Genomic DNA, 15,493 nt, shown 5'->3' with positions numbered 1-15,493 from the left:
GCAGGCAGCCCTGTACCGCCAAAGACTTAATGTCAAGCTTGGACGGTAGGGTCGGAGACCCTGTAAGTCCAAAACTTCTCATCGGGCTTTACCCGGTAGGGTCGAAGACCCTAGAAGTCCAAGACTTGCAGGACGGCAAGGGCCCGTCCCACTTGCGGGTTTGTTCTGGACACCTCGTCAGGATGGGCCAGTAGGGTTGGAAGTCCAAAACTTCCAGGACAACAGGCGGCCCTGTCCCACCTGTGCATCCGTTTCTGAGTCCTATCTTTGGGCTCGGCTGTTAGGATCAGACACCTTGGAAGTCCAAGACTTCTAGGACGGCAAGCGGCCCTGTCCCGCTTGCGCGTATGCTCTGGACACCTCTCGTCAACCTTGGCCGGTAGGGTCAGACACCCTGGAAGTTCAAGACTTCCAGGATGGCAGGCGGCCCTGTCCCACTTGCGTGTGCTCTTGACACCTCTCGACGAGCTTGGCCGGTAGGGTCAGACACCCTGGAAGTGCCAGACTTCCAGAACGGCGGACGGCCCTGTCCCGCTTGTGCATATGTTCTGGACATTTCTTATCTGGCTCTGCCAATAGGGTCAGAGACCCTAGAAGAACAAGACTTGCAGAACGGCAAGTGGCCCTGTCCCACTTGCACGTATGCCCTGGACACCTCTCGTCAGGATTGGCAGGTAAGGTCAGAGACCCTGGAAGTCCAAGACTTCCAGGATGGCAGGCAGCCGTGTCCCACCCAAGACTTATTGTCAAGCTTTGACGGCAGGGTCAAATACCCTAGAAGTCATAGACTTGCAAGCCTGCCCGTGGGCCTGTCCCGCTCGCGCCTCTGCTCTGGACACCTCTCGTCCAGCTTGGCCGGTAGGGTCAGACACCCTGGAAGTCCCAGACTTCCAGAACGGAGGCGGCCCTGTCCCGCTTGCGCAAATGCTCTGGACATTTCTCATCTAACTCTGCCGATAGGGTCAGAGACCCTAGAAGAACAAGACTTGCAGAACGGCAAGTGGCTCTGTCCCGCTTGCATGTATGCTCTGGACACCTCTTGTCAGGCTGTGGTGGTGGTCAGAGACCCTGGAAATCAAAAACTTCCAGGATGGCAGGCAGCCGTGTCCCACCCCAGACTTATTGTCAAGCTTTGACGGCAGGGTCAGATACCCTAGAAGTCAGAGACTTGCAAGACGGCAAGTGGCCCTGTCCTGCTTGCATGTATGCTCTGGACACCTCGTCAGATTGGCCAATAGGGTTGGAAGTACAAAACTTCCAGGACAAAAGGTGGCCCTGTCCCGCCTGTGCATTTGTTTCTGAGTCCTATCTTTGGGCTCAGCTGTTAGGGTCAGACACCCTGGAAGTCCAAGACTTCCAGGTTGGCAGGCGGCCCTGTCCCGCTTGCTTGTTTGCTCTGGACACGTCTTTGTCAGGCTCGGCCAGTGGTCAGAGACCCTGGAAATCAAAAACATTCAGGATGGCAGGCAGCACTGTCCCGCTCAAGACTTATCGTCAAGCTTGGACAGTAGGGTCGGAGACCCTAGAAGTCCAAGACTTGCAAGATGGCAAGTGGCCCTGTCCCGCTTGCGTGTATGCTCTGGACAGCTCTCGTTGAGATTGGCCTGTAAGGTCAGAGACCCTGGAAGTTCAAGACTTCTAGGGCGACAAGCGGCCCTGTACCGCTTGCGTGTATGCTCTGGACACCTTGTCTGGCTTGACCGGTAGGGTCGGAGACCCTGGAAGTCCAAGACTTACAGGACGGCAAGCAGCCCTGTCCCACTTGCGCGTATGCTCTGGACACCTCTCGTCAGGATTGGCCTGTAAGGTCATAGACCCTGGAAGTCCAAGACTTCTAGGACGGCAAGCAGCCCTGTCCCGCTTGCGCGTATGCTCTGGACACCTCTCGTCAGGATTGGCCTGTAAGGTCATAGACCTTGGAAGTCCAAGACTTGCAAGACGGCAAGTGGCCCTGTCCGCTTGCGTGTATGCTCTGGACAGCTCTCATCGAGATTGGCCTGTAAGGTCAGAGACCCTGGAAGTTCAAGACTTCTAGGGCGACAAGCGGCCCTGTCCCGCTTGCGTGTATGCTCTGGACACCTTGTCTGGCTTGACTGGTAGGGTCGGAGACCCTGGATGTCCAAAACTTCCAGGAGAGCAGGCGGCCCTGTCCCGCCTGCACATCCGTTTCTGACTCCTGTCTTTGGGCTCGGCCGGTAGGGTCAGACACTCTGGAAGTCCTAGACTTCCAGGACGGCAGGCGGCCCTGACCCGCTTGCGTGTATGCTCTGGACACCTCTTGTCAGGCTCGGCTGGTGGTCAGAGACCCTGGAAATTAAACATTTCTAGAATGGCAGGTGGCCCTGTCCCGCCCAAGACGTATCGTCGTGCTTGGATGGTAGGGTCAGAGACCCTGGAAGTCCAAGACTTCAAGTTGGGCTCTGCTGCTTGTGTGTATTCTTTGCACACCTCTCGTTGGGCTTGGCCGGTAGGGTCAGACACCCTGGAAGTCAAAGACTTTCAGGACGGCAGGCGGCCCTGTCCCACCTGTGCGTCTAATATGGACACCTCATGTCTGGCTTGGCCGGTAGAGTCAGAGACCCTGGAAGTCCAAGACTTCTCGTCAGGCTCGGCCAGTAGGGTCGGAGACCCTGAAAGTCCATTATTTCTAGGATGGCCGGCGGCCCTGTTCTGCAGCACGTCCCCTCTGGACACCTCTTGTTGGGGTTGCCCGGTAGGGTCGGAGACCCTGGAAGTCCAAAACTTCCAGGAGAACAGGTGGACCTGTCCCGCCTGCACATTCGTTCTAAGTCCTGTCTTTGGGCTCGGCCAGTAGGGTCAGACAGCCTGGAAGTCCAAGACTTCCAGGATGGCAAGCAGGACAGGGGCGCCTGCGTGTATGCTCTGGACACCTCTCGTCGGGCTCGGACGGTGGTCAGAGACCCTGGAAATTAAAAACTTCCAGGATGGCAGGTGGCCCTATCCCGCCCAAGACTTATCGTCGTGCTTGATTGGTAAGGTCGAAGACCCTGGAGGTCCAAGACTTCCAAAAGTCCAAGACTTCTGGTCGGGCTCTGCCGTTAGGGTCGGAGCCTCTGGAAGTCCAAGACTTCCAGGACGGTAGGCGGCCCTGTCCTGCTTGTGTGTATACTCTGTACACCTCTCGTTGGGCTCGGCCGGTAGGGTCAGACACCCTGGAAGTCCAAGACTATATAGGGCCCTGTCCTGTGAGCCACCAATCGTATTAGTTAAGTGTTTAATTAAAAAAAACTTGTTGGCCTTTACCAGAGGTGTCAAGTAACGAAGTACAAATACTTCGTTACAATACTTAAGTAGATATTTTGGGTATCTATACTTTACTTGAGTAATTATTTGTCAGACGACTTTTTACTTCTACTCCTTACATTTTCACGCAATTATCTGTACTTTCTACTCCTTACATTTTAAAAATCGCCTCGTTACTTCTTTTAATTTCGGCTTGTTTTCTTTTTTTACATTCCGGCTTGTTATCGTTAAAAAAAACCAAAACCTATCTTGATAAATTGCATCATCCGGATGAATGCGAATGTGGTTGGATGAGAAGTATAAACATACACCATTCCGACACTCTATTGGTTTGGTACGCAATCCCCGCCGTACGCAATCCCCGCCCCCCCCCAGCTGACTGCAGATGATCAAAAGTTTGTTCGATAGCGCTGCAAAGATAAACTTAAAAGAACCGCGAGAGCGATTAGAAAGCATGCGAAGCAGTTGGAGCATTTTGCTCTCGCGATGCTTTGATATCATCCGCCATCCGTTTGTACAGTAACAGAACGCGGCATTCTGCCTTCAAATGGAAAAGGACGAAATAAAACTCGCAGATCACTTTCAGGTCAGTTCACATTTACAAGCCTGTGTAAATGTATAGCTGGCTGCTGACACCAACGCATCTGTGTGATTTAAATAGTATAACAATGTACCAATTTAAATCATGTAACTTCAGTTGTTCAACTTAAATGACATTGTGCTGCGTTGCGTTTTGAAGCATGGCAAAGATATCTATGCTAAAGACATCTGTTGTTTTGTAATAACTGTCCTAAATTTTATTTGCATTAACAAAACCTACTTAGCTATATGCTTGAGTGTTAAATTAATCAAACACATACCCATACATACCAACTTTTGCTTTTGTTAATAGACATCAGCTGTTTCCTTAAACCTGACTTTTAATTTACTTACAAGAAAGACAGTCTTCAAAATTACTTGGATTTACACTGACATGTAAGATCAGCTTTGTCACATTAGATTAAGCTGAAGTCCATTAGCTACACTGGGACAGATGCAGAAATATAGGCTTTCAAATATAATTGCATATGTGTGTAATTGTAGATTGTATTGCTGTCAAAATACAATTATAAATGATAACAATAGCATATTTCTATGCTCACACATACTATAGTTTGTTGTTTTTTAACTAGAGAGGGCACCACTGTAAAAGTTTGGCCAGCAGCGGCCCTGCTCTGAATTTTGACTTTTTGCACCATTATAATATTTGAATATTTATATATAATGCTCAGTAGTACACATATAAGGTTCTTTAATGCAGTGGTTATGAAACCATTTTTTTTTGCGGCCTCCCTTGTGTACAGTGGATTCCTTCACAGCCCCCCCAAAAAAAAATGTATGGCATAAATCATTCTAAAACATAAATTTTAAATTAAACAAAACATGTTAAATTATACAAATGTATTGATTTTGTTTAGTAGCCTTATTGTTCTGAGGTTTAATTACACAGAATTTATAATAAAGTAATGTATTTCATGAAATATTATAAAACTGGGGCCCCCAGTTTGAGAACCACTGCTTTAATGTACTTGTTTGCATTGTACTAAAATGCGTTCATTTTTAATGGGCATATACCGTATGCAGTTGAAACAGATATAGCCTAGTGCAGGGGTAGGCAACATGGAGTGCCGATGTCCTGCAGAGTTTAGCTCCAGGTCTAATCAAAAGCCCCTGAAAAAGTCACCTGAAACTACAGGTAGCCAAGGTTTTGTAAGGGTTGGAGCTAAAATTTGCAGGACATCGGCACTCCAGGACTGACATTGCATACCCCTGGCCCTAGTGCATCCCACATTTTTTAACATTAACATTTTAATATAACACTATAGTTATTATGGCCTTTAGAAACATGTTTTAGAGGAGATAGGGTAGTGCACAAAAGGCCCCTGTGGTGCGGCCTAGGCTTTTTTCCGTAATGACATTTTTTTCCTTACATTACTTTTACTTTTATACTTTAAGTAGTTTTGAAACCAGTACTTTTTCACTTTTACTTGAGTAAAAAGCTTGAGTTGATACTTCAACTTCTACAAAAGTCTTTTTAAACTCTAGTATCTATACTTTTACTTGAGTAATGAATATGAGTACTTTTGACACCACTGGCCTTTACATCTGTTTAATTGTATTAACACGATGGATAAGAATCTCTATTAAAATATATATCTATTGATTTATGTAAGAAAAATTGGTAATATTAAAAAACAAGGTCTTTACATTAGATGCTTGGGTGTTTTAAAAGTAGGGCCATTCCTGTCTTTATGCTAGTCCCAAACCTTGACCCACTCGGTACAGAGTGCACAGCACATTGTGGGCATGAAGCTGATAGTCATGCACAGAATGGCAGGTGGCCCTGTCCCACCCAAGACTTATCGTCGTGCTTGGATGGTAGGGTCGGAGACCCTGGAAGTCCAAGACTTCCAGAAGTCCAAGCCTTCAAGTTGGGCTCTGCTGCTTGTGTGTATTCTTTGCACACCTCTCGTTGGGCTTGGCCGGTAGGGTCAGACACCCTGGAAGTCAAAGACTTCCAGGACGGCAGGCGGCCCTGTCCCACCTGTGCATCTAATATGGACACCTCATGTCTGGCTTGGCCGGTAGAGTCAGAGACCCTGGAAGTCCAAGACTTCTCATCAGGCTTGGACCCTGGAAGTCCATTATTTCTAGGATGGCCGGCGGCCCTGTTCTGCCTGCACGTCCCCTCTGGACACCTCTTGTTGGGGTTGCCCGGTAGGGTCGGAGACCCTGGAAGTCCAAAACTTCCAGTAGAAAACAGGTGGCCCTGTCCCACCTGCACATTCGTTCTAAGTCCTGTCTTTGGGCTCGGCCAGTAGGGTCAGACAGCCTGGAAGTCCAAGACTTCCAGGATGGCAAGCAGGACAGGGCCGCCTGCGTGTATGCTCTAGACACCTCTCGTCGGGCTCGGACGGTGGTCAGAGACCCTAGAAATTAAAAACTTCCAGGATGGCAGGTGGCCCTATCCCGCCCAAGACTTATCGTCGTGCTTGATTGGTAGGGTCGAAGACCCTGGAGGTCCAAGACTTCCAAAAGGCCAAGACTTCTGGTCGGGCTCTGCCGTTAGGGTCGAAGCCCCTGGAAGTCCAAGACTTCCAGGACGGTAGGCGGCCCTGTCCTGCTTGTGTGTATACTCTGTACACCTCTCGTTGGGCTCGGCCGGTAGGGTCAGACACCCTGGAAGTTCAAGACTATATAGGGCCCTGGCCTGTGAGCCACCAATCGTATTAGTTAAGTGTTTAATTAAAAAAAAACTTGTTGGCCTTTACATCTGTTTAATTGTATTAACATGATGGATAAGAATCTCTATTAAAAATATATATCTATTGATTTATGTTAGAAAAATTTGTAATATTAAAAAACAAGGTCTTTACATTAGATGCTTGGGTGTTTTAAAAGTAGGGCCATTCCTGTCTTTATGCTAGTCCCAAACCTTGACCCACTCGGTACAGAGTGCACATCACATTGTGGGCATGAAGCTGATAGTCATGCACAGAGCAATGCACCCAGAGTAAGGAAACAAGCAAATCTAATAACAAGGACCTTCGAGCAACCTAAAGTTTTGAGACGATTAAAGTAATTTTTTTATTTAATATATAAACTGAACTGAACTTATATATATACATACATACACACACATACTGACTGTATATGCTTTAGTACTTCTAATCATATTTTGTAGCGTTTCTTTTCTAAAAATGTTTGGCTTTACGTCGGATTTTTGAATTAGTTTACACAACACAGCATAATTCTAATTAAAAAAAAACATGTAAATTAATTATCATATCCAGTTTATGCTGGTTTTAGCTGGATTTTTCGGGTCCATGTGGTGAAAAATTGCCTTAAGGGCACAGTCTTATATAACGTGGGCTCGTTTTGAAAATAATTATCTATGCGACGTTTGTTTGATGATTGATTTAAAAAAAATAATTTTGGACGTTTAAAGGTATTTCAGTATTCCATTGTAAATAACGCATAACATATATCTCTGTATCTCAAATAAAAACACATGAATTAATTATCATAATTATTAACGAATTCGTAGTTAGCGTTTACACAAGTGTTTTTTTTTCAAATGCTTAATAAGATTTAAGATGTTTCCTCCCCTACCTGTCCTGCGCTGTCCTCAGCTGAGTGTTTTAAGGTTAACTGTTCTCTTCCTAAGCTCACCACAGAATAACACTCAACACTGTGGAACTGCGCTTTATATAGCCCGAGAGCTTGCGTTCTATGTCGTCATGGATGCCATATTAGGTCATAGAAGGAATCGCGTCTGTAAAAAAAAAAGATCGCGTATGTGTCACGTGACGCCGGTGACAGTTTAGACAGAAACAGACAGAAACGCAACTAAAACATATGTAATATGTAAATATTTTAATATTTTTGTGTAATTTCTCATTAACCTCCCCCTGGTTTTATGTTTATTGTTCATTGTATTGTTGTGTTATTTTGACTGTCTACTTTGGTCTTATGTAAATTGAATTCATTATAATAAAAAAACGCATTTCTAGGATTACGACATTAACGCTAGATGTACAATAATGTGAGTACGGAATTTGACTGAGTTAAGTTTCATTTATTAACCGTTAGATGTTTGAAAGACGAATTCACGATATAGGTTTGTTTTAAATGTACTTCAAAAATAATTGTATAAAATTTTGCCATGTTAAAATAAATAATAAATATGTTCTTTTACCACTTTAAACTCTTACATTTTCTATAATTTAAATGATGTAAATGTAAAGCTTTTGCATATCACTCGTAAACCTATTATTTGAGCACTAGAGGGCGCGCGTGCTTCTCTCTGTCTGTTTGTGGTCACGTGGGTTGAAGCGGCAAGGACGTGTGTGCTGTGAATGGCTTTTAATGTAAGTGTTTTAGGTGTTTATAATTTTATTTCTTTATTTGATACACGTGAATGACTCTCTTTCTGCATTAACTGTTCGAGCCAGTGGTTTAACTCATGTCTTTATGCTTTGATGTGTAGTAGGTCTATAGCAGGGGTGGGGAACCCTGGTCCTGGAGGGCCACTGTCCTGCAGAGTTTAGTTCCAACCCTAATTAAACACACCTGAAAAATCGAATTAAAGTCTTCAGGATTACTTGAAAATGAAATTCAGGTGTGTTTGTTTAGGGTTGGAACTAAACTGTGCAGTACAGTGGCCCTCCAGGACCCAGGGTTCCCCACTCCTGGTCTATAGGGAAAATTGCCATATCTATCTGTCTACCTGTTTCCTTTAAGTAAGAAGGCTTTTAAATAAATTTTTCTTGTTTAAATTTTTGCATGTATTTTAAAAGCCTGAAAAACATAGCCATTTATTACAAGCTGGGTATTGTTGCAAGCCTGAATTCAATGATGTCATCAGATGTGTTCTTGAATGATCAATGTCTGTTAGATATCTTTTAACAAAGATTTTTAGGATATGTATATTCTTTATATTTCTTTGTTATGGAGTATAAGCATTGTAAATAAAATGTTTATGTCCTTAATCTGTTGAGTTGTCTTGCACAGTATTTTGGTATTTTTCCTTTTTGTTAAAATGTTTTAATTATTTCTAATTTTATTTTTTACCTGTTAGAACCTGACTCAACCATGATTTTTTTTACAGTCAAAACATGCTTTGTGAAGTAATGGTTCCCAAATGTCAATATCTACGTTTGGCACCCTGTGCTGTGCTGCCATGCATTTGCTCATGTAATCCTCCTTTGTCTAGTGGATTACATCAACATCATCACAGACAGTGTTACAACTCAGAAACAGATTAACACATAACCAAATCAGAAGCCATGGATGAACAAGGAGGTGCATCTCCTGTTAAAGGCACAAAATACTGTCTTCAGATCAGGTGATGCACAGGCTTACAGCATCTCAAGGGCAAACCTGAAGAGGGGCATCAAAAAGGCCAAGCACTGCTACAAACTAAAGCTAGAGGAGCACTTTTCCAACTCCAACCTTTCCTAATTATTTCCATTGTATCACCTAATCCAGCACCTATGCAAATACTGATATCCGGCACTTTTTATACAGATTTTGCATTTATGTTTGGACCAAATTTGCGTTTCGTTGCATTGTGCTTGTGTAATGAAGTTGTAATAAAAAAAAAAATCCTACTATTTAAGTCAATGGTGCTTGACTATAACTATCTTTCTTTGTGTTCCACAGAACAAGGAAATTTATACTGGTTTTTAACAAAACCTTGAGGGTGAGTAAATGATGACACAATTTTTATTTTTGGGTGAACTATCCCTTAAAGATGCTTCTCATCCCTTACAGTTCCATTCAGTTACATTTTCCATAAACACATAACCAAGGTCTATACTTTCAAGATCTGCATTCTGAAAAGAAGTGAGGACTAAATAAAGAAACTTTGTCATCCCTAATTGTTGGCATACAGACCCAGGACCTCAGGTATGTAAACAGTGCCTCAACCTTTTGGGGCCTTTATAACTTTAAATAACTTTACATTTAAGTGCATTGTTTAATGTAGGATTCAGACACCCTATATTTAATATTCAAATATGTGACCCTGTCTTTGAAAACCAGGCTCTCAAAATCTTATAATGAGATGGGAGCATCAAAATTTGATTTCACTCTTTGACATGGTCTTATTCTATCTACATTAAATATATTGATATACTCTCATAATGTCCTTTACATGGGTCATTCTACAGAAAAGGTGGAATTCGGGTGATGGAAATTTGCTTAAATACACTTCTTTCAACATACCCAAAACTTCTTTAATAGCATTAACTTGTCAAATCTATGAATCCGCAAAACGGGGAGCTTAACCTAGTTTAAACTTTTTAATACATTTTAATAAAGAATTCATGAGTCATTTATTTGTCATTGGTGTAACCTGTGATTAAAACAACATTAATGCACTAAATATTTTTTCTCATTACAGCTGGTGTATTTAGTTGAAGGTTGAGTAGAGGAATGATAACAGCAAGAAAAATAATTGATTATTAATATTTGTTTAATAAAATTCTTCATCTTTACCCAGCATTGTATGAAATTATTTGATTCTAAGTTTGATTTTTTTTCTTTAAAACCAACAAAAACAAAAATTTTCAACCAAAAAGGCTTTGATGCAAAGACTGAAATATCAACAATGTCTTACATCCCATATCAACAACAAAATATTACAAGAAAGTACAAGAAAATACATTCATAACACCAAAACTTGGTTTAACACAAATGACACAATGTAACACCAATGATAAAATTAGAATATAATAATAGATAATGAATATGATAAAACTTAAAAAAAAAATGTTCTTCATCTTGTTTTGTTTTTATGCTTTTATGTTGGTCAGGAATAGTGCTTAGGAAGTACTCATTAGAGAAGTAACACTAATGACGGTAACACCAAAGACAATTTACAGAAAAAAAAAAATATTTTAACAAAATGTCTGCCATTAGCCATGCGCTATTTAATCAGAGACGTAACAATAACATACTTATTCAGTATAATATATTTTTATGTAAAGATCTTAACACTCCCAGCTATAAAAAAAAAGAGTAACACTAATGACATCAAAAAATCTTATCTCAAAATTCTTAGATATATCGTGATATTTTAGACAAATAAGGTAAGACATCTCAAAAACCTTTTGCCTTCCTCCACTGCACTTCTTTCACTGACCTCTTGACCCATGAAAAACTTCAAAGAGCTGATGCTTTTTTTCAAAATAAAAGTGCTTTGGGTACGGTAACACTAATGACATAAATTTGAGGGACAAATATTTATTTGATATTATTCATATGAATAGTGTATTTTACCATTTCAGTGTTGTAGTAAATTCATACAGGGTTAAATGTAAATGTAAATTAGATTTGTTTGATAAAAAACATGGTTCTAAATAATAAGTACACAGTTTAACTTCCATCTATGATCGGGGACAGGGCAATTTTCAGGACCAGACATTTAAAAAAAGTTAAAAAAAGGGAAAAAAAGAAAATTAAATAAATAAACTCTCTCATCATTTTAAGGACAGTCTATATTTATTAAATATATATCATTATGGAATTATTAGGTCAAATTAAATTATTAAGGGAGTCTGCAAAAGCAAGGGACAAGCATTTCCACCTTTTTTGTAGAATGACACATATGTGTTAAGAATTCAAAAGCCAGGTGGCGTCATCTTCTAACATTTACCGAAAACTTTCGATGGGATGCTTCTGAACTTCTATTGGGCCAAACCTTTACAGTCTATGGGCCAAACAGGTTAAAAACGTAAAAAAGAATAAAAAAAAAGAACGCCCAAGCCCTATTGCAACTTAAAATATTTATTATTGTCCACCATTTCAAAATTGGTAGGAAACTATTTAATAGGCCTAAATTTACAATTGTTTTGTAAAAACCTTAAAGTTTTCAGTAAAAGCTTTAAACCGATATTAAACACTGCAAACACTGCAGCTACATGGGGCATTTCCAATGCAAATGTGCAACAGAAAAGGCGCGGATATGAAAACTGCTCAAACAACACCGCCCATCTCTTTTTGATCGTCTCTAGAGAAAGGGAAGTAAAGTAAGGCTGACAATTTTCATGACTAGACTGGGTTTCACGTGTGAACTGTAATGTGCAAGGGACGCAGGTGCTCGTGGCAAAAACTCGGCAAACAAACGAATTTCCGTGGACTTTGGAGGAATACTTGCCAACGTCTATCCACATGAACCATCGCCTTCTGGAAATGATTTGTTTTCACATAATAAGTGAGGCGTAAAGAAGTATGATGTCAAATTCTTCAGATGAAGGTGAAAACGCCTACATAGGCCTGCGTGTTTGGGCATCTGCAGTTTCTCTCATTATTCTGGCTTTTTTTAATTTAATCATTAATTGGACTATAGTGCGCGAAGTGCGTCTCCGGAGTCACGCGCGCTTCGTCTTGGTCTTCTACTTGTTGTTCTCCGCACTGGTGTACTTTTCATTTAATTTTACTTTCCACTTACAAATCTACGTGAAGGCGGCAACCACTGCATCCATCTGCTTATTGTTGACACGGATTTTAATAGCAAGTGGTTCGAATATTATCATCACCATTACAGCAATGGCACTTGACCGCTATTTTGCCATATGCTGCCCGCTTCAGTACAGCAAAGTGTGTTTCAAATCATGGCCGTGGCTGATTGGGATCCTAACTTGGGGACTTGCGTCAATTATTCCTCTTAGCCTTCCTCACAAGAAGGACAATAGCACATTAGTCAACACGTGTGGAAGGAAAGCATTGCAAGGCGGAGAACTGCACAAAATTGTTTTGATATCGATCTGTACGATTTTCATCGTCTGCAGCTACGTGCGGATCTTATATGAAGGACGACGCTTGGGTGTGTTAAATCGGCGCAACAGAGCTGCTTGTAGGACCATTGCTTTACATGGCACGCAGCTCGCTGTTTATATTCTGCCAAGCTTCGTACTCTTTTTGCTACACATTCTTAATAAGAAAACATTAATTGCCGTTTCTACAAAAGAGCTTTTTGCAGTTATAAGTTTTGTCTTCTTCAGTTTGGCGCAATGCATTGCGCCGATAGTCTATGGACTTCGTAAAGAGGAGCTTTTGGAGCATCTAAATCATCGCTTTCCCTGTTTGTCTGGACGATTAAAGAGGATTTTGGAGTGGACCGTCAACATTACCCATCCCAAACGCCGTCTCCAGCAAAGGTATGACAATCTAATTTGTCCGCGTAATGCTACGCGCAATGCGCATCATGAACCAATGCAGGTGCGCTGTGCCTAGCACATGAAGTTATACGTTAAAACCTGTTCATCTTGAACATCAAGACATTTGTTAGTTTCATTATGTTTGATGTTATGATGTTTAATAGTTTATTTACAGAACACAGGGTTTGTTTCTGTCATTTAATACGTAATTATAGTGCACGACCCATGTTAGAAAAGTATACTGTATGGCAGGCTACCAAAGATTCATGCACAAGAAATAAGGGACTACAACCCAGATTAGGAGACAGTTATGAACCAATGTGAATAAAATGTCATAATCTGAGATGAAGCAACCCAGCAAGCAAAAACCAAGACGGCTAACTATAGACCCAATACAGTCTTGTTATGAGTAACCCACTTTTACCATAAATAACATTGAATTTGGTTACATGCCATTTTGCCTAAATAACCTGGAGGTGTACTACATTTCACCATGTAAGCAAAGTCAACGTTCAAGGTGTTTGCTTTCATTTCTTTTACCTGTTCTAAGCATATAGGTTATTTTTGAGCTACCTGTATGGTTAGATGTCTATTAGACAGCCAAAATTTTGCTTTGTTTTAGCCAAAATTGCTTGCTGGGAATTCATGTATGTCCACAGTGGCATCCCTTAGGAAAATTAACCACAATATACAGTAAATACCTAAATAAACATGCTTACTAAAGTTAATCCATGGTTACCACAAAATAATGTTTTTTCCCTGCTGAAAAATAGTCAAAAGCAGCCTGGTTGGCTGGTTTTAGCTGGTGAGGGAAGGTGGCTTTAGAGGGGTTTTAGGCTTTTTTTAGATGGTAATATTTATCTTAGCTGGAAGACCAGGCTGAGAGGACCATCTAAACCAGCTTAGCCAAGCTTCCAACCTTTATCTTTAAGCTGGTGACCAAAACCCTTCTTAAAGGGATAGTTCACCTAAAAAATCTGTCATCATTTACAGACTCTCATGTTGTTACAAACCTGTATAATTTTTTTGTTCTGACGAAAACAAAGGAAGACATTCTAAGAACTGCCCACAACCAAACCACCCGTGGACCCCACTCACCTCCACAGTATTCGTTTTCCTACTATGGAAGTGAATGGGGTCCACGAATGGTTTGATTATAAACATTCCTCAAAATATCTTCCTTTGTGTTCATCAGAACAAAAAAAAATTATACGGGTTTGTAGCAACATGAGGGGGAGGAATTGATGACAGAATCTTTATTTTTGGGTGAACTATCCCTTTAACACCAGCTAAAACCAGCCAAGTAGCTTAGCTGTTTATTTCAGCAGGTTTAGCACATTTAGTAGTGTGGCCAATGTGAAAATTTGTCTTGCACAATCAATAGTGTCTCAACAATGCTTTTTTATCAACTCCATTTCCGTTTTTTGCACATCACTCTTTAGTGCTTTTCATAAACTTTTATGCTGCTAAAATATATTTAAGGAATGTTGCTTCTCTTCTTTAATCAGAGCCACAAATTGTACTGGTTAGTCAAAATGCTTTATTCTCATATATATTAATGGCATACAAAATGAAAGTGATTTTGGGCATAATATGTGAGTGTGTGTATGTATTGCTCATGCATGTATTCAAGAAACATTTGCATGTGTTTATATTTATTTATATTTTCTATATTATATATAAATAATAAAAATGGATATATAAATTGTAAATTCTGACATGAATATATGTGTGTGTGGTTAAATATACACAATAATTACACACAGTACACACACATATATTATGCAAAAATAACTTTTATTTTGTATGCGATTGATCGTGATTGATCTTTTCTCAGCCCTATATATATATATATATCAATATTCACATTGGCCAAACATCTAAACACATAATGCATGACTCATAATAACATAACAAGGTGTGTTGGTATGGTATGAGTCACTCAGTACTAATAGAAAAACTATGTGTAGCCCAACATGAAAAATAAAAAAAATATTGTATTAAATTGTCTCATTCTAATTGTCCGAAATAATCTATATTATTTCAGGGAACGGAGAATGACTTCAGAGACTTTGTTATCGAGGGAGATCTCGCAGACGACTGTATGATCATCTGTGGATTAACATGAAGACCTGATGATTTCTTAAATTGGAACATTGAGCTACTGAGACTGAGAAAAGACATTTAATCAAACTTAAGTATTTCAGAAAATGGTTATTGTTGCTACGATTTAAGCAACAAGTTCATTCTTTTTGTATTTAAACTACAGCAGCATCTTACCAAGCGGACAGCACCACAAGGTCATTTATGATTTCATATATTTTAATTCATTTCTATGTAAGTACCAATGGCTTAACGTTGTAATGTGAACAGAGAAAAATGCTATTAGAAGGTGTCAAAAATGGAACGTGTGCTTAGCAGGACTTAACAGTATTATGCGGTCATACATGTAAGCTAATGACTCAGGTAAACAAATATAAATCCTGGACAATGTGATGCTTAAGTTTTACAATATATTTATAATT

General features: G+C 40.6%; 1 protein-coding gene across 1 annotated transcript; it reads left to right on the top strand.

The window, feature by feature from the left end:
- The first annotated feature begins 10,880 nt into the window (after window positions 1-10,880).
- LOC129438893 (olfactory receptor 1J21) lies at window positions 10,881-15,461 on the top strand. The gene is made up of 2 exons (XM_055197795.2): window positions 10,881-12,968; window positions 15,016-15,461. Exons 1-2 carry the CDS (start codon window positions 12,040-12,042, stop codon window positions 15,074-15,076), a joined length of 990 nt encoding a protein of 329 aa, XP_055053770.1. The 5' UTR covers window positions 10,881-12,039; the 3' UTR covers window positions 15,077-15,461.
- Window positions 15,462-15,493: the final 32 nt, after the last annotated feature.

Source organism: Misgurnus anguillicaudatus, chromosome 21 (assembly GCF_027580225.2).
Source record: "Misgurnus anguillicaudatus chromosome 21, ASM2758022v2, whole genome shotgun sequence".
NCBI lineage: Eukaryota > Metazoa > Chordata > Actinopteri > Cypriniformes > Cobitidae > Misgurnus > Misgurnus anguillicaudatus.
The sequence above is the reverse complement of the archived record's forward strand: the minus strand, read 5'-3'. Positions and strand labels throughout refer to the sequence as shown.

What these genes read in the sequence shown, in the direction of transcription:
- LOC129438893 (XM_055197795.2), top strand. Translation starts at nt 12,040, where the DNA reads ATGATGTCAAATTCTTCAGATGAAGGTGAAAACGCCTACATAGGCCTG. An exon ending in AAACGCCGTCTCCAGCAAAG is followed by an intron (nt 12,969 to 15,015) that starts GTATGACAATCT and finishes ATATTATTTCAG; the next exon opens with GGAACGGAGAATGACTTCAG.